We start from the raw sequence: 23,509 nt of genomic DNA on the forward strand, positions 1-23,509 counted from the left end.
ATATTACATCAGTTTTATTTATTAAAATGTTTAAATTTTCTAAGATGACTGTTCTTGTTATTGAGCAAAGTGGCCTTAATCATTTAATCTATAATATTACATCATAATTTATTTGTTGAATATATTTTGCATTATTAATCTGAATCTGCTAAGTAACTAGTAAGAAGTACATTTTTTGCCTCTGAAATGGAGTGGAGTAGACACACACACACACACACACACACACACACACACACACACACACACACACACAGACAGACAGACATCCCATTCCTGAACTCCTCGGCTCCAGGTGTGGGCTGGCCATAGAGAAATCCCGGTAGGCCGACAGGGTTGGGCTGGTCCAATACTTTATTATATTATAAAATTAAATTAGAATCTGATGCTTACACATGCTCACTGGTTTAAGGTACATTCTCAGCCTTTTATGCTCTTAAAAGAAGTTTCAGGCTGGAAAGAGGCCAAAAGTGGATTTTGTGAAAGTAAACATAGTTTCAAAGACTTTCTTCAGAAAAGTGTCTCAAGACAGTTGATTTCACAGTTGCATGTCATTTCCATGAATATCTGGTGCTTTCATATACAGTTCAGAGGGCGGCCGTAGCTCAGGGTAGAGAGGGTTGTCCGGCAACTGCAAGGTCGGCGGTTCGATCCTTGGCTGCTACATGTCCTGTGCCGGAGTGTCCCTGAGCAAGACACCAAACCCCTAACTGCTCCCTGGGCGCTTCTCAGCAGCCCACTGCTCCCAATAAGCTAGGGATGGGTTAAATGCAGAAGAAAATTTTTGTATATATGTATATGACAACTGTAATAAATTTATACTTCTAGAGAGAGATGAGGATGCTCTTAAGAAGTTCATTAAAGCAACCAGATGTTCATACATGCAAACACAATTTCCATGTTCATAACGCTGAATAAAAGCAGATGACCCAAACAAGACAGGATTAATATGTATGTAGGGCAGCTCATCCTCAGATGCACTCAACTTTCCAGGAAGAATGAAAACTTTCTAAAATTGTGTTTTTGTTATTATTTGTAAAAATTTCTATTTTTGTGTGGAAATGATTTTTGTTTTGTCATCCCACCTTCATTCATTTACACAAAGGGGTGCTTATCTCAATATATAATAAATGGACATTATATGCATTTGCAGAATAAAAATGTAGCTCTTTTCGAAACACTCATGTGACTTCATACTGTATGTATCAATCAGTGATAAATACGTCACTTGAAGTGGACCAGTGGAATATTATGGAAACCATGCATCAACTGCACTCTGTTGAAATGACGTGCTCATACTGGGCAGCAGGTCCCCACTGGGATTTCCACTTTGTCTGTGGTTTACAAGCAACTTCCTGCTGGTAAACTGATATCTAAAAACTTAATAATATGACTTAATAATATATGAACATGGACACAACGTCAAACATATAAATTTAGTTAGAGAACACAAACCTCCTGAAAATATAATTGAAAGACTTTATGGATTCATGGGGTCAATATATTAACAAAAGGACAATCATAATTGTGAATTATAAACTGTGATGATGATGCAATGACTAAAAAAGGAATATGCTAAATGTTTTGACCAAAACATACACCAGCTCTTACAACAGCGTTTTTATTTGAGTTTAAAATAGACACAAATCTGATTGGATGATGCAAATCTGCAGTTTGATCACACAGCGAGTACTCGCTGTGTGATCAAACTGCAGATTTGCAAGTCAGTTGCTTCAGTCAACTGAAGCAATTCACTGATTTGCTTCAGTTGTGTTGAATATTGTACATCCAGATGAAACAGAAGACTGTTGCAACATGCATAGGTCAGACATCCTTTACATTTCCACACAGAAATCCCCACTGGCCTGTTTAATGCGTTACAATGCTCACAATGACTTTGGAAGTAATAGATTTAGCATTAGAATCAAACTACTGTATGAAGATATATTTTCTTTTACATGTCATCATATCGCTGGCCAAAAATAATATCGAGAAACAAGGATCAAAATATTGAGGTGTCCCAGCGTTCACCACTGGGAAAGTTTTTCTAGTTGCCACAGAAATGCTCATTTTTAAGATAAAATTACAAAATATAATGTAACTTTATCAGGCATTAACACCTTCAGCATAATGACACCTTAGATGTGATCGCCGTCTTTCACAAGTTTAGATGCGGATGGAGATTAAATTAAATGTTCTATTAAGGAAAAGTACATTTATAAGCTTTCATCTCTGATAAACCGTAAACCTACTCTGTTAAGGCAAGTGGTGACCAATAGGTTATGGAAAATTTGCAAAACAATGATGGCATATATCTTAAAACATATTGCAACAATAAAAGGAAACACTAGTGTTGATCTTCTTATATCGGTGTGTTTTTTTTTCCATCAGCCACAAATCTCAACCAATTCATGGCGAGGGACGAGAGAAACACGATCCTATCTGTACATAACATTTTCATCTTCAAAGTACACACTTGTTTTAGAGAGGTGTTTCAGCAGTCTACTACAATGTGGTCTGTACAAACAGGTCAGGGTTCAGTCTTAGATTGCACAGTGCCATGACTAAAAATGTTAGTGGTTTTGAATTATATTAGCTTTATAAATTGGATTTCATTACTGTTATCATACAGTGCCTCGTTTCGTCACTAAAAACAATGAATAAGTGCACTTTTGAAATGTCCCATTGATTAGAAACACACCAGCATTCAATGTGACAACTATATTTACTTGATAACAGGTTTGTAAAACATGCTGTCTAAATCAAATAGCAGGAATACTAGAATATACAGTCTATCACTCACATATTGTTGTCAGGGAAATCTAACGACCAATGGCGTTGCAGTATAACGGAACAGGCGGGTTATCACATGGGTAGATGCATTAGTCATTCTGAGTGCTTTAAGTACATAAGGGATTTAAACGTTTAACAAAGCGAGGTACTGTTTTACTTTATGCCCTTTCAAACAAGGCAAGCCACTGGGGAGTAAACTGGTGGATACTCTGTATCGTGCTGCGTCTGCTCAGGACATCAGGGCTCATCCACTTCTACAACAAACTGAATACGTCTGAGAGAGCTGTATTCAGGCCTCCTCGCTCTCTGTGGCTCACTCAGGATTATTGTCCTGTCTGCTGTTCTGCTGAACGTCGTTGCCTGGCTGGGTGTGAGTTCAAAGGGTTGTTGAGTCATCGTTTCTCCAGCAAAGAAGAATCTCATAAGTGAGATTGCAATTGTCTCACGGTAAACTTGGAGGTCCGACGTGATTGTAGCTCTGTTGGTGTCAATTAGTGTTTTAGCTTGAGGACACACATGTACTTTGTGTCCATGATCGCTAAGTTTAAATGTTAAAAATTGACATTGATTGTGACAGTCTCACAATGTTTCCTGTCCGTCTTATAACAATGGTCAGGTGCCCATATTGAACCAGGTTTTGCTTGCTGTAGTCATGCTGTTCATACTGGACATTAAGCGATGGAGGACAAAATCCACAGTCTTCATTCTGTACAAAAATGTATTAAAACGTTTATCTGAAACTAATCTAAGTTAGACAAATCAACTGGGTATTTCCAAAGTCTTTTTAGTACAAAGTTCCTGTTTTGTGTTACAATGTTACAATCCATCCACTGCGGCTCAACAGGGAGACACCAAGATGTTGGATATGAACCGGAGAGCAGGGTCAGACTGGATCTTCCTAAGCTATGAATCCAATCATTATCTAACCTGTCATGACTCAGGAACAGCAAGCTGACTGAATCGGTATCAGCTTCAAACTCAAGTTGAAGAACTCACCTGTTGTACTCTCAAATCCTTATTCACTTCATAATGTTGCCACAGAATACCAATATCTAATACTTAACTGCATTTTGTAAAATGTATGCTTTTACTTTACTTTCATTTTCTGCCTGCTCTGTTTTTATACTTTCAAAAGGTATTGGTCCTTTATTTGAATTCCTATTCTCTACTATCCTGCTATTATTGTTTCAAAAGACAAAAGTGTGTTTCAGTATTAATTTGAATTACTATTTGACTCTTTCCACTCCAAACCTAAAACATGAAATGCCCCTTTCACCATAAAGTTCACATCCACCCTAACACAGTCACGACATACTACATCATTCAAATAAAACATGCTCTGTAAATTACCTTTTAATCAAAGTTTGTTTCAGTAATAAATACTTCTGTGCTTTTGTGCCCTCCTTAGCAATTTAAGTAGCAAAATATAGTGTTACATCTCCATTGCCGATAACAGCTTTCTCCCTTTAATCATTGTCAATGCAACAGCTGGATGAGTGATGTGCTTTTAAATACAATTTAAAAAAAACTCATGAAAGTTTTAGAGCAAACAAAACATTTTCCTCACACATCCTCAACGTCATGTCAGAGAAATAAATACAGTAATCCAAGAAGGAAAAGAAGCTGTAAACAAACACAAAGCAAAGCTGTGTTCTGGAGATGCATAGACGCAAAATCAGACAAAACATTAAACGTCATATGACCAAGCACACTTTGCTAGGTGTTGCAGTGTGAAGGGAGGGGGAGGAATACCTACTTTCCTTCTTACGTTAGCGAAGCAAAGACGTCTGCACTATACCCCACCTCCAGCTCCCACAGATGAGGACACACTCCCCACATTTACTTAGCTTTCATCACATTCCTTCTCTCTGTGTTCAAATCTAAATCAACAAACATACACATGGTTCATGTTTCAAGACCTAAAACTCCCTAACACTTTGTGGAATACATTCAGGAACATTCATGTTGAGTGAAAGAAGCAGTAACCAAACAGAAGTGAAAAAAACAACACATGAAACATATAACACAATAGATATTTATGAAGTCATCGCCATACAGTTATTATATGTTACAACAAAGGTATTAGTAGTCTCTCAGTCCCTTCCAGAGTGATGAGTTATTATAGTTTCTCCTTCGAGGGGATCCAGATATAGGGTCCTGAATGTTCCTCTATCACCTGTTTGCAGTGGCTATAAATGTCCTCTAAGGTGTCTCCTTGAACCAGGGCTGCAAAGCAAAGGGAACTCTTTATGTAATGTGGAACTTTGTATAGAACAGGTATGTCACATTTACATCATTACAGTCACACATGCACCTTTTCACTCATGAAGCCTCTCAGCTGTCAAATGTTTAAGGCCCTGTAGGTCAAAGATTTCTATTGACAGAATAAAAAGTTCTGCTGATCTGCCTCCACATGTTTGACCACTTTAATAAAAGTTAAAGTTAAGAACTGCAGAATCATACAGAATCACACTGATACAGGCATGTTTACACATGCAGTAATCTTAACACAAATCTGTTTAGAAATACTGAAGGTTTAACTCTTATATCACCAATGTTGTTCCCTTTATAATTGCAGAAGTCATCTTCAAAGTAAACTGACAGGTCCAGTCTGGATGGGGCTCAGAGAATCGCTACGATAATCGGGATATTTTTGGCCTCTGAATGTGGCCATGTGAGCACAACCCTCTCACTGCTTCTGCTCTGTGGCGAGCTGGAAGGAGAGCCTTTAATCAAGGACCCAGCTAGCCTTGTGTGTTCATACTGTGTTTGAGCAGTGAGGGACAAGCTGAATATAGACGGCTTCTTCTGAATTTGTGCTTGTATTAATATCATACCTGTGAAGAATTCACCAAACTCCTGCTCCAGCTTCATCGCCCTGTCAAACGTCTTCTTGGCTTGTTCCTCTGTCAGTCTCTTATTCATGTCCCTGTACAGGGAGAAAGGCCACACATAGTTCTGTATCTGATTTGTAATTGACAACTGTGATGACCCCTGCTGTTAATATTCAGCAGTGTCTTTGTATTTCAATGCATTGCATTTTATTGTTGTGCAGGGTGTCGATCAGTGCCTCCTGTTAACACGTGGAACCTGGTTCTCAACTTATAAAAGGTCTTGGTCTGCTCACTTCTTCGTCCTCCTCTGACCTGCAGCCTCACCTTCCTTTGTGCACCTTACAGCTAGAAGTGAGCAACATTGTTACGATCCACAATCTTATCACGATTATTATTCAAGACTATTTTGAACTATTAGACAATTTTGTACTGAACAGTACAACCAAACTAATTCCCCTATTTAAAATAATATAGACCAACAAAGTAACAAAACACCTCACCAAATTCTGTTCTCAAATTTAACATTTAAAAGTTTCTTTACATATGTATTACATATTTAACAGGTACTTTTGCAAATCCACATGAAGCACTCTTCACGTCACATAAATTAGATCCAGCACTCATCTTATCTAAAAAGAAAATATGTCTCTTTTAAAGCTGATTCTTCTGGTCCTCCTGTTATTTGATTCTTTCAAAACAGATGTGAAGAACCCAAGGAGCAAAATGTTTTCATTCAAACTAAATTATGACTGCTGCATGACAAATGAATCAGAGCACATCGGACCAAATATGACAATTTTCTTACAAACAACATAGCAATTAAAAGGATATATTTTAAAATATAAAACTCAGCGGAGCTACATTACTTAACTTCACTGAGAACAATGAGGATCAGTTTTAACTGAATATTCTCGTCTCAGATAAAAACATAACAACACAGAATATGTTAGCGTGTCGTTTACTAACGAACCTGATAGTAACTGCTACTGACAACGTTATCTTCACTTCACTCCATGTGTGGAGAGCCTGGGCCTTTCAAACCACCAATAAGTGACTGCTAAACAGTGATTATATCCGGGGGTGTTCCATCTATATAATCCTGGCTAGTCCTGACTTTGGCTGCATAAAGTAGAGAGCCAGTTTATTGCATTTGGGGAGATTTCTACAGCGCTAACAAACACTGTAAACACTTAAGCCATAGAACTGCAACTGATAGAATGTGCACTGTAGCACGGTATTAACAATCTTTATGTGAAGGAGGATCGTGAAGAAGTTTTAATCATTCACAATCTAATATATCGTCGTATCACACCCCCCTACAGTACATACAACACACGCCCTCATCCCTCATGCACACCTTACACTAGTGATCTCACTGATACTCACATTCCACCCTTTCATTATATACATAACTGAACATTAGTTCAGTTATGTATATAATTAATTTGCTTTTGTTAAATAATTCAAGTACTTAAGTGAAACAGTTGAAATGGTGTCTCCCACATTTGTCATGGCCCAAGAGCCACGGTTGTGAGACTGAACAGAATTCAAACACATTAAGTTCCCTTATTTCTAATTTATAAGCAGTATACAGACATTTAATGAATGGTTTATAACATGCTCCAATGTGCTTATAACTTATACTGCGTATTAGTATAAGCAGATAAACACCTAAAAAGACATATTATTACTGTTTTACTATGTTGTCCTTCATTATCTGTTTATACTCCTTGATGACCACAAGAGGAGATAATTAATTAAGTTAATACACATTTATATCTACTTACAACTACATTATAGTGTGTTATACATGTTTAATTATAAATGATAAATGGGGGGCTTGAAGTAAAGTCTTGCAACATTCCAATAAATCTTCAATAATATAAAACAAATTGTAAAGTAAACAGGCTGGTGTATTTTCTGAATTATCATCAAAGGGAAACAAATGCATACTCACATTAATAAATCAATAGACTTAGGTTTTATGAAGATGGCGATGGGATAGAGTTGTGCTACTTGTAGTCGTTTGATTGCGTTTCCAGACACATCCAGAATGCAGTGTTTCCCCTGAGACAGAGGCATGAATTTACAAGAGTTGTACCACACACTCTAATCTCTCAGCTTATAAAAGCAAAATCTCCTGGTCTAAACAGCATCATGTAAAAGAAACTAGATCTTTTCTTTCCTCTGGTATCGACATCACAGAGCAGCCGGGTTGATAAAAATATATATACAATATACTTCTATTTACACTGCAAGAACTGAACGTTACATCGATATATTTATTGGTGCTTCCATGTGGTTTAGCTTTAAACAGGTAAAGAGTCTTACCCTTTCAGCCACATATTTCACAGACTGGACACTCGTTCCATAGAGATTATCGTTGTACTGTCCCGCCTCAATGAACTTGTGCTCTTGGATGTCCTTTTCCATCTGCTCTCTGGACATCACAAAGTGGTAGTCTCGCCCGTCCACCTCGTAGTCCCTCTTCTGCCGAGTGGTATCTTTGGTGCAAGGAGGAGAGTTAGCTCTTAATAACTTAGAAACTATAATGTCATAAGGAGACCAGTGGATACTTTATGAACATGGTACACAGGAACAGGTCTTTTTAGCATCCGTCATCTAACTCTAAAGCAGGGGAGGCTGCCTTCAAATGGGGTTGTGTTTACCGTGTTCTCGAGAAAAGGCCACATAGCCCCCCCCGATCAGGGTATTTTCCACAATAGTGTGTGAAATGTGCTATATTAATAAAGTTTGAATTGACTTGTAATTATTGTCAAATTATTTGGGACCCCTTGTTGTAATTACCACAAACTAATGTGGTGGAGTCTTTCTCACAACACTGAGATTGTTGGTGCTGATGTTTCTTTAAGTTATGCTCCAATAAAGCCTGCTGCTTTCATCATAAATACAAATAGGTTTATTTATTGAGGACATCTCTGTACTGTAACAAATCCTAGCAGCTCTGACCTTGTTACCAGCATTCGGTGGCTGAATCTTCAAAAGAACAGTGCTACACGTTAATTAACCTTTAAAGATATCCACTCACATCAATCAGAGCTTGTCATGAAATTTGCACAAGTAAGTAAATAGAGAAACGGGACATTAAATGTAGTCACACGTTTCTCTTTACTTTGTTACTTCATCAATTAGATAAAAACAAAGGACAAGTGGAGTGGATTCTCCACTTATGAGCTACAAACAGAAAATGTATAGAGCTTTGGAAAATAAGGAATTCCTTGTTAAACAATTCAATGGGCTAGAAAAGTTTTGAGCAAATTTCACTGGATATCTTTAAAGACAAGAAGGTGGCTGATAATTATTATTCTACAAAGGTATAACACCAGTGTCAAATTTCAAACTTAAATTATACACAACAGTAGTTCCAAAAAGATAAAAGGAGTAGAGGTAATTATCGGAACAAATGACTTCAAGACTCACTCTCTAGACAAAGGGAAGAAAGAATAAACTGAGCTCATCCACTCACTCACCTTGGTGCCCTGAACTGTTAGCAGCTTTATACGGTTTGAAGGGTATATTGAAATAAAAGAGATAAGTAAATCAAAACATGCAAAAGAAAAACAGCTTTGGCTCATGGAGAACACACCACACACAGAGAGGACTCAGCTGTTCTCTTTAGGATGAGTCCAAATGGAGTGAACTGGGGTCACACACACACACAAATGAGATATAGTCCTTCCATCTATAGCACTATGGCAGTGTTACATGGGCAGCTTTCTCTGACAAACATTAAAAAATATATTTAGATCCACAGTGAACCAAAAACAGTACAATCCAATTCATGGTACAAGATACATCATTATAGTGATAAATAAGCAGCATTAGAAATGTCTTCCCCTTGGTGCTGTGTGAGTGTTCAGAGCCTCTAGTTTCACAGTGGAGGTAACCAGACTGAGAAGGTGGGTCTGATTACGAACAATAATCTGTGTGGGCTGTCCCTCTACAACCAAGTCATCCTCATTACAGAAGTTCATATTTAAAATTTTCAGTTCTCTGTTCACCGTTTTCATAAAAAATTCAAGGTAACACGCTGTGAGTAATTAGTATGGGGTGACCTTGGCTAAGTGGAGAGCAGGGCCACCTTTAAATCAGGGGGTCGGCAGTCCCCGGCTCCTGCTCAGCTATTCTCATGTCAATGTGTCCTTGAGCAAGACACTTAACCCCAAAAATTGCTCCCGTAGCTGCGTCTACGGTGTGTAGATAGATACTGAATTGTAAGTCGCTTTAAAAAGTGTATCCTAAATGACTGTAATGTAATGTAATATACAGGTGGTCATTTTGTGGCTGAAGCATTCCTTTAAAGTGAAAAGTTCAGTACATTAGAACAGTGGTGGGATGAGTGGGTGATAATCGTTCACACATCACACTGACTCCACATATGATCATGATCATGACTGATTAAGCAGCAGGTTAACACATCAATAAACAGACAATGATTTCACCATCAGTATCACATCATGCCATTCTACAACTATCATTATGTAACAGCATGAATACAACCTGTAATCTCACTGTGTTTCACTGTTCAAAATACATTCCTGCTTTATTTCCATTAAATACTTACGTGGCACACAAGAGCCAAACTTGTCTGGGAATTCTGATATCAGATCATCATTGATTCTGTCCTTCATCGGCCCGAGGATTATGACGGGTCTGGCATAATTAACTGGATGAAAAAGACAACACTGATTGTTTTTTATGCATGAAAGTTATTTTCCATGTGTTGTGTGCAGGGGAGCTTTAGTTTTTGTGCAAAGATGCATTACAATATATAGTCATACAACAGAAATATGACTAACAAGTATGGATAGCATGATGTCGTATAAACTCTTCCTCTGAGACGTCCTCTGGGTAACAGTGTGCTGTTTTAACAGCAGCTGCAAACAGTTACAGTGAGATCCGTCTTACTCTTATTCACCAAGCGTTGGATCGTTTACCCACTAATAGGGAACGTGAGCTGAGTTAAAGTTAGTTTTACCTTTCTGACTTCTAACTTTAAAGGCGTTCAGTCATAAAGTGGTGATTGATTCTGATTTTGTTTCGGGTGTAGTTGCTGGAAAATCTGGTAATTAAAAGAGAAACTCACAGCTAATTTTTATGAAAAATATAAAATGAATACTTATATGTAAGATTATTTAGGATTGTTACTTAGTTTGATTCTGATGTACCTTTTCATTGTCATTCTTTTTCACTAAATGGAGCCTCGTCAAACCCCCCTCGACTTAACCACCTAGCTGACCATTGTCATACAGATGTTTACAACTTAAAGGATACATTGTATTTAGGATTAAACAACTAGTCTAGAAAACACTAGACATGTTAATTTAATTTGAAAAGTGTTCAAATATTTAGGACTGCAGCTTATAAACATCAGAGTTAAAAAAGATAAGATGTTTACAAAAAATTAATAATTGCAACCAAAAAAGCATGGAATTATGATTTATTTTTAGTTTCTCTGTATATTATTTTTATCCTTAATACTGTGAACATTTGCACATTCCCTATAATATATCTTTCCACAATACTGCCAAGCTCTATTTTGAAAGGATACGTTATAAATATTTTTTAAATAAACCTACCTAAACCTACTTGGCCATAACCAGATTCTGAATCAGATTTTTCTCCATACGCCTGTTCAATGTGGAGTGAATGTAATGAGTCTGCCAACTCACTGTTCACTTTGTTACTTGTGTAGTTTATTATTACTGCTGTGTATAACAGTTGCCACTTCATACAAAGCCATGGTTACAACAGTTTCTGTTTCTGGCAGAGAGAGGGAAGTTCCTCCTGAAGCTAGAAGGGTGCTTCATTCAGCTGTGGGCCATAAAGTGTCGCAGCTCGCAGGGAAGAAAGCTGAGATGGATGGCTGGCTAGTTAGCTACGTAGCTTGTCCTTCTCTGGAACAGTGGGGGGTGAGGTGGAGGGACAGTTACACCCAGCACTGCTACTGGCCACCAGGCCACTGTTCAGCTCATTTTCTGTAACCAGTGTAGCATTAAAGCATGCTGCAATTTGCAAGCTAGCTTGACTCATTAGCCTACTCTGGCTCTATATGCTACGTAACGTTATGGTTTTAGTCGTTACTACAAATTAAAACACCGTGTTTCATGTGACTTTGATGACACATTTAAGTAACTTACTTTCTTGCCGCATCACAGGTTCATATGAGAGAATGACATCCTCTTGACTCCCTGGTGGGGCACATAGTGAACAATGTTAGTATGTAATTAGGACAAACACTCATTACTGATATAAACTACATGCCATATTTTGGCCCAAAGCCACAAAGCATGGCAGCATGTTACAGACAAATGTCCCTGTTTTTATGGTCTTACTGTTTGACCTACATAATAGTTTACTTCTCTGGTGACATAAAAGTGCATATATACAGCTCATGCTAAATAAAAGAATCACATAGTAAACAAAGTAAATAATGAAGCACAATTTCATTCACTTTTAACCATTTATTGATATTTTGACCTCATGTTTAGTATCTCCCGATTCTCCAGCCTTCCAATTGACTGACTTCAAGACCTCAGGAAACCTGATACAATGTGGCATTAAACATTTCCTGATGTTTTTTTTAACATCAATGTACATGCATTTAGCAAACTATTTGAGTTCTGTGTGATGTTCTATCTGAGCTCATGGTGTTGTTACTACCAACGAGAAAAATGTATATTAGGTTTGTTGAAAAACACTTTTAAGATATAATTTTTCACTCATCGAGTGATAGAAAACTCACCATAAAAATAAAACAGGAATCCCTAAAGTATTCAGCCTGCACAATGAAATCCTGAAGTAACCCTGATTAGTGGGTAAAGACTCTTGGTTCCCAATTAACTTTTAAGTTAATCTGTAATGTGTTGGAAATGACTGCAACTCCAACACATTACAGATTAACTGACAAAACAAACAAAATTCTGCTTCAAACGAACATGCTCACAATTACAAAACACTTCAGTTGTTTATGCCAATGTCATGCAAGCATGCATCAAACATGATAAACATCTAAGGAAAGGCATCATTAAGGGGTGCAATTATAAAAAATAAAAAAAACATTCAGCATGCCATTAAACATTTGGGAGGCTCCAGGACACAATAATCAGTGTGGTGGCTCATTAACAGAGTGCAACCTGTAGGACTGCTGCTTCAACACACCAAAATGTTTGGAACCATGTGACTTTCTGCCATATTAATATAAATAATATAATATATAATAGAAAAAGAAATGAAGTCATACTTTATAAAGACCGCTAACTTGAATCAGACACTTAACTAAAAATAAATAACTGTCTGAGTTAAAAAATCAATCCTGGTTCACAAAAAAAGAGAAAAAAAAGGAGGTAAATCCATAAGAAATGCTAACGTGACTTTTGATCGACTATTTCATGACTTTTTTTCTCATGGCTATCATTTAAAGCAGTAAGACTTCATGTCACTCTTTGTGACAAGCTACTTTGACTGGGCAATTTGCATCTTTTTCCATAAAACAGACCGGAGAGAGTGACCAAAACATAAATGCCCTCCAAACCTTGAGTTTAGTAAACCTGCTTTACATCTTGTGACAGAAGTCACACTGCACACTGAGAAGCAAGACAAATCCAACAAATGTAGCATGCAACAGGCTGTGGTTGTTTGGGGGTCGAGGTAAACGGAGATGAGGAAACATTCCTGGACCAACTTACTGAATGTCTTTGTCCCATACCCATCATCACCTATCCCCAGGATATCCTAATGGCCGCCCGAAGAGAGCCAGAACAGAAGAAAGAGAGGAAGGAGGATAGCCGCAACATAAGCAAAGGGTTGGAGGCAGTGAGAGGAGGGAGCTGCAGAGCCACAGATCTGTCTCTGTCCAGACACTAAACAGCCAGCAGGGGGAGGCAGCTACATGATGATAACACATGGGCCTGCTCAGACTGAACCTAAATCATCTCTGAAGAGAAACTGGGTCGTACACTATCACCAAATGGGGACGCGTCACACCAAAGTGAACAGCATTGACTTGGCTTCTCTCCTGCTGACTGATGAGCATCTGAGCCAGAATGTGTCTGACTGTGGTCCAACAGAACGAGACAGAGAACAAAGACAACAGGGAATGATGGATAGAGGAATACAGCTGTGTGTCCCATATCAGCCCTACATGTCACCTACACCGACTCTCTGCATGGAAGCACATGTGTGTCTGTGAGCTTACTTACGGTCCGAATCACTGCCATCATGCTCACCCTCTTTGTTCTTGTAGAATGGGAACTTTCGTGTAAAGATGAAATTCTTTTTACGTTTGTCATTGAATGACTGTGAAGGGAGAGAAAGCATGGGGCAAACAGGTATATCTGTCATGTTCATGCAGACAAAACAACGGCTTGCAGTAAGTAGGACGTCAAGAAAACTGAATGTCTGTTTCCCCCAGATTGTAAGAAGATAACTTCAATGTGAATTTGTATTAACTATACTATGATAGTTTATAAAATGTTACATTTTAGATCAAAGTAGGTAAAAGTTATTTAAGATCCTCATTAAATTGATGCTGGGTTTCTTTTCCTAGTTAGACCACTTAGAAATTAGCAATTTTGGTTAATTGTTAAATTAGACAAAAAGTCAATCATGCTGGTTCCAGCTACTACAATGAGAGGATTAGCTGCTTCTCTCTGTTTTATATGATTGTAGATGTCTTAACTTTGCTTTGAACTGTTGATCTGACAAAAGGAGGTGATGTTAGGTGTGATGAGCGGTTTTCTGACATAGACTGAACAAATAATTGAACAAATAAAAGATTATGATGAAAGTGAAAATAACGGTTAGATGTATGATTTACAATATCTGAATAGATTCTGATACCCAATGGTTTGATTGAACTGAAGTTCCACTAGCAAAGACTGATATGAAATAAGGCATGTTATATATATAAAATATACATTATTTAACATCTTCTAATTTTGTGGTAGCTCATTTATGTAGCTAAAAAACAACAAAATAACTTAATTAATACTTTAATTGTTAGAAGATGCATTTTCTCACGTTCACCAAGGCTATGCTGCAGAGGAATTACTATTTGAGTGTTGATTTTATTTATTTTTTCTGTTCAGTGTTAATTACAGAAACTTTACAGAATCTGTCTAACTTAAGCATAAGTCAACAAAAAAAACTTGTGAAATCAGCATGGAGCCTCGACATTTACAACCGGAGTGTGAGAGTCAAACAGATGTCTTCATTACATCCAGGGGAATAATAGTGTAGGTCCCAGTACTTCTTGATGTGCCACATCAGAGCCATTTAAAGTAAAAGCAAGGTGAGAAAAAACTGAGATCATGCTATGAGAGAAATAACATAACTGGGGTTTAGTCATAGAAAAGATTGTCATAAGCACACAAACACATGCAGTGATGGAACGAAAAGTAGGAACTTAAGAGGATGAGACTTGAAATGGTGAAGATGCTAATTTAAAGACAAAATACTGCTGCTGATGTGAAATATTCGCACAGGACTCCATATGGAGTGATGCAACGCCACAAACTTTACTTATTTCCTCCTAAACTTTATGTTTGTTACTGTTAACAGTCTTGTATATACAGTAGATGTGTTGGAAGGAGAACATTTTACATCTGCTATGGTGGTATTAGCTTTAAGTTGTATAAATTAAATATGTGTGAAAAGTAAAACGTGGTTGAAAACTTAAGCCAAATAAGCCGAACTCTCATAATTATGTTCTTTTTTACCAGACACTAGAGCGAGAGGGCATTTTTTGTCCTTCCATGATTTTAAAAAATGCAGCTTCTTTGACGTAAATGAAGAAACACATACACATGATGAAACAACCAAATGAATAACATCCATCAAAGTTATGCATGGACATCAAATTGCATTGAGGATAGCCGGGCGATATAACTAACGCCTGACAAATGATGAGGCAGAACACAGAGAGCCTTACAGTCACTGTGAAGACTTCAAGAGGAAGTTACATTGAGCCACACACTATGAATAATCAACTCTCATGAGCTCATATTAATTGCCTCTTTCAGCTCTCGTAGAGGTACTTACGCCTTTTGAATCCAATGACCCCGGCTTGGCATTGAACTTCACAGTCTTTAGACGCGCTCGCTCTTTCCTCTCCACCCTGCAAAGCAAAAACACAAGCAAAAACCCAATGAAACGACTCACACTGACACGATGCTGAGCTACACAACCACTCTGGGTGAGGACAGGTCTCAAACACTAGTGTCTTAAAATGTAATATCTCCTCAGTCATTGCTTCAAACTATGTATGTAGAGGAAAATCAATACCAGGTCAATGAGATGTCCTATATATGCTTGTGTGTGTGTGCTGGGTTTCTGGCATTGGATTTCTATGTCACACCCTAGGAATGAATGATTGTTTTCCTTTATAAAATCAGATTTGTTTCCCCTCCAACAGCAGACACCAGTGGGTGCAGAGTACTCCTGCTGTCATGCTTTTCTTCATAGAAGAATATCAATAAGTTGTTGTCTGTGTTTCAAAAGGTAGTCTCTTCATCTCAAACACGGAGGCACTGTCGCCTCATTGACTAACAATTGTTCCTCTTTTGTGACGATCAATATTTTTTGACACAAATCATAGACAGACTTCTAGAATTTCCTCAACCAGAGATGGGTTGTCCATTGCTCACCGTCTCTTGCTGGGGATGACACCCATCTCCTCACTGTCCCCATGTGGGGTGACACGGCGGGCCTGCCACCACTCATCATCTGAGGCGTTGATGACGTGGAGGATGTCTCCATACCTGAAGCTGAGCCCTTGGCTGGGGAGGCCGCTGTCCTTTGACTTCTCATAGTCAAACAGTGCTCTGTTCAGTGGAAGATATTGGGATTATCAGGATTGGTAATGTAAAAGTTTCCACCATGTGAGGTCTTTTGTAATTGGGTAGTGAGAAACTAAAAGACACAGACTACCAGGTCAGAGAGAATAGTGACTGTTGGTCCATGTCAATTAAATAAATAAATGTTTCTATTATAAGAAATGTTCTTCTGTTTCAGTCACAACAATGGTTTTAACATGTATGTGTGCGTTTAATCGTTACATTAACTCACATCTTCTCAGTCATCTGTATGAAAAGTAAACAACCCAACCCAACACAAAGACGGTACTCATGTAATGTTGCCTGGAATGAATCAGTGCAGACATCACAGAATCAATTTGGGGCATGGAAGGGACAGCTCATCTGAATTTAGCTTGAACATCCCAAACGAGGGTGAAATCCTAAAAAGGACCAACCTGACATAGAGCGATCTCTTCTGATTGGTTCGCAGGGATCCTGACCCAGAGCTCATGCTGTGGTTCATCATCTGTTCCCGCAGGTCGTGGATTTTGGCCTCAAAACGCCCGTACTCTGCAAGACAAGATTAGAGGACAGCCCATATTGAAACTGAGAGTGATCCATATTGGGTGAAAAGTGTGCTCAAAATGTGACATTGTATTTAATGTATATTGTGAGCTTATCACAGTGTGCTGAATGCCATTATTTAAGTACTTGGATAAAGTAGATATACATCTATAGTCATATTTAAGATTTTGCTATTTCTTTAAACTTACACCTGTTCAAATATTATGTCTAAGTTGGTGACAAGTAATTTGTGACCAACTTCGTCAATATTCTAATGGGGACCTCTGGTGTCAGCGTACTATCTACATCTAGATTACATTTCCTCCAGTCATGTAGGATGTCAAACTGTCTGTAATGGACAGCTTTTTGACATGAATTTATGTTAATAATATTTTGCCTTGTAAGTGGCTGAAAGCCAGACTTGACATAAACTGATAATAATACAGAAATGATTCAATAAACACCTGAGCATATTAAGGGGATAGATAGATGAGGGAATAGATGTAAGACACATATCTGAGGTAATCATTTGTCATGCTATGACATCTGGAAATCCATTTCTTTTGATTACATCGATGCACCAGTGTTTCCAGTCACCGACGTCTGGAGCCATGAACTTAACTGGTCTTAGCAAAGTAAAGGAGAATGTCAGGATGTGGAAAGCTGACAAGTATGCTTCTCCTGACAATGCGGTTACTGTGAGGATGAAAAAGCTGATATCTTGAGGCATTGCTGGCTAATCTGTCACTTACAAAGATTAAGCAGTAAAGAAACTTGACATGTTCTGTCATGAAACAAACCAACCACTCAGTGTTATCTAAGAAAATTCCCTGCGATTGTCTGGCTGGCACACTTGCATCAAACTCTTCCATGCTTCCTCTCTGATGTGCTTCTTCACCATCCCATCCCAAGGAAACTAAAATGAGATCTCATTTCATATCTGGATAATCACCTATAACAAAATCACAATATAATTTGAGAAACTGAAATTTCCACAGTATTTACTATAAATGAATCTTCCTCCTTCTGCCCATCTTACTCTAAACAGAGTCTCACATACCTGTCTGCATGTTCACTGTGATGTGATATCCTCTACTGCTGTTATAGTGTGCTCCCCTGGTGCTCCTTCTGTCTGCTCTCTACACACAGTCCATTCCTGTGACTGCAGAGTGCAGCTCCGAGTAAAGAATCATAGACACACCTCTCTCTCTCCTGTGGCTGCTCATAAGCAGTGCAGGGGTGGAAACAAGACCAAACGGACGTACCAAACAAGCCCACTTGTTTGCTTTATCAGTCGTCACGTATATCTGATCACGCACTAACTGTTTAATCTGGAGGTGAGAGACACATGATCAAGTTCCTAGTTTTCCAATGATATGAGGAATTTATTTTCAAGTAACAGATGGCACATTGGCTTTTACAGCTGAAGCCACTTGTGTGTGTGTGTAGAATGTAAGAGAAAAAACACATGGTAATACTCTAATCCTTCGGTAACTAAAATCATTACTATTCAACTGGACTCACACAATTGTTTTTCTTCAGCCAATCCCATTTGTATTTAAGGAACTGTGCACATTCTCTACGTCTCATATCATTTGTCCAAGTGAATCTGCATTAGCTCTTTTGAAAATAGTTTTGTGTTAGTTACTCTGCAGATCTTTAAGCATGCCAAAGTGTTAGTCTTTTGTTAAAAATGAGTGAATATCCAGAATCATCACCCCGTAGTCACCACTGCACACCATCTTACACACAATTTATGTATCTACTTGCCAAACACAAAGGTATATGGGTATATATTTTTTGTATATCAATGTTGGCCTCTATTGGTATGCAATGTGACGAATCAATAAAGAAACATGACTCGATTCCTCTCAAGCATCTGTACTTTACAGATTTGCAAAGTTTCTGGAGGACTATGGGTGTGATTCCTGTGTTTCTGAAGGCAGAAGTCTCTTCACACAGGTGTAGACCACTATTAGATTAACATATAGCACCCTGTTGACATGTACCACTAGTAATGTCATGCTTTACAAAGGAAGACCCATTGCACATAAAACTATTTAAGTTCACATGTACCCCTGGTACTATACAGATGTTACTATCCAGCATTGCATACAGAACAGTTTTAGATTCATTAGTTAAGGTTATGAGATATTCACTGCTGACCTCTCTGCCTCCCCAAGGGAATAGAGGTGAATGGGGTTTCATTTTTTGGGTCAATGACATTTGTTAAAAAACAAACAGCAACGCCTCTTTCCAGAGAGAGCGTCCTTGATACTCTGGATCACTGTTGACAGTTACTAGTATCTAAGGTATGTAATAACACAAATACTTCATAGAGCATTTAAACTGAGCCATCTGTGTCTGCATGTACTGGTAATAGCCACCTCAAAACACAGTATACTTAAAAAGAGGACATATCTTAATTACATCTTCAATGGGGAAGAAGAAAGGACAGTGTTTGAGGGGTCACGACCTGGGAGCACAGGGACAAACGTTAAAGTGAGGAGGGTTTAAAAAGTGCATGTGCACTGGAGGAGAGTCAAACAGGTTGGGAGGGGAAAGGGTCAGGTGTGCTCATGGGTCAAACGCTTGGTGAGGAGGAGTGAACAGACTGTCTGTGATCACATTCACTCAGTGGTGAATAATGCTAAAGCTCAGAGCAGCCACAGGTGCCAATGGCACAAACCTGGTGCAGGAGAGCGGGCCCGTCGCGGTGAGCATAGAGCAAGTTCTGATGGGCGAGAAGAGAAAGCAGTTGTTAGTCCCAAAGAGTTGGTTAGAGCCCGGTTAGAGATGTTATGTCCGACAGACAGAAGCCAACGAGCTGGATAAGTGAGGGGGAGCATTCCATGAAACTGATTTCAGAGTCATCTCTAAATTAAGACTCTTGATTACAGAAGGCTTCAGATTGAACTGGATGCCAAGTCAAATAGCTTCTCTACTGATCTTGGCCACACTACTGAAGAGTCTCCTATGAGATGGAGCAAAGTCAGTCTGAGCTTTTGGGTCTTCTAAGTCATGTTTGAGAATCAAAAACAATCTAACACCAAGACCAAGTCTCTTGAGGCTGTTGTTAGCAACACTTTTGGCTCAGATCTGACTGATGGTCTAAGCATAAATCAAGAAATGTTGACTCAAGTGATAAAGCTTTTGATTTTTTGAATGTTGAGAGAAAATAACCTTGACATGGATACTTTTGAGGCAAACACCCACCACAGCTCTGGGTATAAGGGTCTGGATAGTTTGTGAGTTTGCCACCTCTGAGACATGAGAGGTCTCCGACCATGAGTCACTGCCTCTACAGCCCTCCAGCAGATACTGCTGCTGTTGAACTTAATGAGAGGAGGCATGCCACCAGTCAAAGCTGTCTGATCCACTACACGTTAACTTACAAAAGGTTGGCAGACAGTCTGGAAGATTTGAATTAGCATGAACATGCCCCGCATGGGTTATTACAATTTACATGCTGCTGCTACAGGACAAAGAAACCAGTTTAACACAAGTAGAATGTTGTTTGTTGAATCAGATTATATGATTAGCATATTTTCTAAACTCAGCAAGAAAACTTCAAATGATTTAACATTTATTGTCTTTGGACTTTAAAAATACCAAGGACTGGACGATTTGTAATGTATGTAATTGTCATTATGCTGTCACTAAATACAAACTGATTCCCATTGCCACCATTTAACAAACTTGGGAAATGCACAAAGCCAGCTTCAGCACACATCTCTCTTATTTCCAAGACATGTGATGATCATGATGTGAAAACTTTGCACATAACTTTGTATAAAACCAAAACAGCTGATGGACACTTTCACTGAGACTGAGCTGAGGTGCAGTGACACAACACGGAGGCAGAGCTGCCTGAGAGGTCAATTCAATCCTTTAACACTGACTTATTTATCTTTTCAATTTATGAAAAGATTTAAAAAATAAAATCCCCATGAAGAATGTTTGTCCTGCAAGTTTAGGAGAGGCATAATCCTAAAGGTCCAGTATGTAGGAATCACGTTATAGGGTCTAGTATTATTTTATCTTTTTACCAAGATTTGTGTACAGACTGTTTCCAACAAATCACTATTATTTCAGCCCAACTAGTCATACTTTGCCGGCGTAGTACCTGATGCAGAAGTCCAAGTTGTGAAACTGTGGAGGTCAACGTTGTAACATGTGGTTAATGTTGTGAAACGATGGGGGTTAACATTGTAACATGGTTAACGTGAAACGGTGGGATAACGTTGTAATACGGTTAACGTTGTGAAACGGTGGTGGTTAACATTGCAACATGTGGTAAATGTTGTGAAACGGTGGTGGTTAATGTTGTAACATGGCTAACGTTGTACAACAGTGATGGTTAAGTTGTGAAACTGTGGCAGTTATCGTTGTAACACGTGGTTAGAGTTGTGAAAGGATGGCGGTTAACATAACATAGATAGAGTTGTGAAACGGTGGCAGTTAATGTTGTAATGTGGTTAGAGTTGTGAAACGGTGGAAGTCACTTTTGTAATATGTAGTTAGAGTTGTGAAACGGTGGTGGTTAACATTGTAACGTGGTTAGAGTTGTGAAACGGTGGCGGTTAGCATAACATAGATAGAGTTGTGAAACGGTGGCAGTCAACGTTGTAACACGTAACGGTGGTGATTAACGTTGTAACGTAGTTAGAGTTGTGAAACTGTGGCGGTTAACGTAACGTGGTTAGAGTTGTGAAACGGTGACGGTTTACGTTGTAATTTGGTTAGAGTTGTGAAACGGTGGTGGTTAATGTTGTAACATGTGGTAAATGTTGTGAAACTGTGGTGGTTAACGTTGTAACATGTGGTAAATGTTGTGAAACGGTGGTGGTTAACGTTGTAACATGGTTAACGTTGTGAAATGGTGGTGGTTAACGTTGTAACATGGTTAACGTTGTGAAACGGTGGTGGTTAACGTTGTAACATGGTTAACGTTGTGAAATGGTGGTGGTTAACGTGGTAACATGGTTAACGTTGTACGACAGTGATGGTTAAGTTGTGAAAGGGTGGCGGTTAGTGTAACATAGATAGAGTTGTGAAACGGTGGTGGTTACGTTGTAACAGCTGTGGTAACAAAACCACTTTGTTATAGTTAGAAAAAGAAGAATGGTTTGGCTTAAAATAAGTGCGCTTTTAATGTAACATAAGCTATGGACATAATGTTTGTAGCTTGGCGTCACATGGTGTAATGTAAAAATTATACAACTTTTGATTTCACATGGGACATAAACACAGGTCTCCTGAGTAAAAGTCAATTTAAAAAGTGTTTGTTTGACCCGTCCACCACAAGTCCCTCACACCCATAGCAGACTTTTTTGTTATTTATACTGTGTTTGTTTCTCTGAGCTCTACCAATGACACTGATGGGTTTACATTGGAGTTAGAAGAAAGCCTTGTGCATCCTATACAGACTATAAAGGGTGCCTTGTGCATCGGTATCGGTACCCAAGCATCAGTACCTAATGGGCCTGGAGTGAGATCTGACTAAATAAATAAAGTGTGGTCAATGTTTGTCCCTTTGTCCTCTATCAAAAACAGATTTTGTGCTTTGAATTCTTCTTACACAGTCTGCACCATATTTGAACAGATAATTATCTGGTATCTGGGAGATGCTTTTACTATGACTGAAAATATATGATAGTAATGTGTGAAATGTGTGAATAAAGTTAGCAATGAAACATAAGGTCAGCCATCACTTGGCCAGATTCGAACCACATCACTCGGTGTGTATTGAGATCTACTTAAGCATTGTCCTGTGTCTGTTCCTGTGTTTGCGCTGACTCACCTTCTGGTCTGTACTGGGCAATGATGGTGACCACCTGTCCAGCTCCCTTCAGTGCTGCTGCTGCTTGTTCATGTGTGGCTCCTCGTAGGTCAATGCCATTTACCTGTGTTAACAACAAGGAACATTCACAGGATAAGTTTGGTGGAATTTCTGTTTCATTAAACTCAGACACTACAATGACCAGTGCAAATACATGGTAACCTTCAATACGTGTTTATTTCTTTTTTTTTATTCCATTTGAGCCTGTGTCTCGTATCAAACAGTGCTGCACAGTACAGACTACTGCAACCGTGCTAAAGGAGCCTACAGGATTTACCTGAGGGGGAACCAGAGGGTAGGTACTGAGCTTCCACGATGTTCACTGTTTGTCTCATATTTTTAATGACAAAATTTGCCATAAAATCTGTTTCCAGAAATATGCAAAGAAAAATCTAAACTTTGTGGGTACATTTTTGGAGAGTTGCGATGCATCTAAACACAAATGTCTATTAATTCTTTGCTGAGGGTAAAATGGTTAAATCTATTTTTCTCTGCATCTTTGTGTTCAACTTTCTCACATTATCACAAGAGGTGCTGCTGAAACCAGGTCATCTTCCTCACAATGTGAAAAGCTCATTTAACACACATTAAAATGGTCATCTCAGAGAAGGTGGTCCTGTTTCTGTGTTGCTCTCTTCAAGAGGAAAACACAGTTTCTCTCT

General features: G+C 38.6%; 1 protein-coding gene across 18 annotated transcripts in view; it reads right to left on the minus strand.

Annotated features, from left to right (window-relative positions):
- Window positions 1-1,627: 1,627 nt before the first annotated feature.
- dlg2 (discs, large homolog 2 (Drosophila)) overlaps window positions 1,628-23,509 on the minus strand; it is a 224,494-nt gene continuing 202,612 nt past the window's right edge. For 10 of the 18 annotated variants that reach the window (XM_068721241.1, XM_068721235.1, XM_068721240.1 and 7 more), the window contains 11 exons: window positions 22,809-22,911; window positions 16,897-17,011; window positions 16,292-16,468; window positions 15,687-15,762; window positions 13,334-13,379; window positions 11,786-11,836; window positions 10,210-10,311; window positions 7,956-8,128; window positions 7,582-7,691; window positions 5,628-5,719; window positions 1,629-5,016 (listed from right to left, as the gene is read on the minus strand). In XM_068721241.1, coding sequence (XP_068577342.1) covers window positions 4,910-5,016; window positions 5,628-5,719; window positions 7,582-7,691; window positions 7,956-8,128; window positions 10,210-10,311; window positions 11,786-11,836; window positions 13,334-13,379; window positions 15,687-15,762; window positions 16,292-16,468; window positions 16,897-17,011; window positions 22,809-22,911 — 1,152 coding nt within the window. In that variant the 3' untranslated portion in view covers window positions 1,629-4,909. Of the gene's footprint in view, window positions 5,017-5,627; window positions 5,720-7,581; window positions 7,692-7,955; window positions 8,129-10,209; window positions 10,312-11,785; window positions 11,837-13,333; window positions 13,380-13,846; window positions 13,944-15,686; window positions 15,763-16,291; window positions 16,469-16,896; window positions 17,012-22,808; window positions 22,912-23,509 lie in introns of those variants that run through there. The other 8 variants (XM_068721244.1, XM_068721248.1, XM_068721247.1 and 5 more) reach the window with 3 other exon arrangements.

The sequence above is a fragment of the Cebidichthys violaceus genome, unplaced genomic scaffold (assembly GCF_023349555.1).
Source record: "Cebidichthys violaceus isolate CVI_PGR_0920_01 unplaced genomic scaffold, fCebVio1.0.p SCAF_27, whole genome shotgun sequence".
In the NCBI taxonomy this organism is placed as follows: domain Eukaryota; kingdom Metazoa; phylum Chordata; class Actinopteri; order Perciformes; family Stichaeidae; genus Cebidichthys; species Cebidichthys violaceus.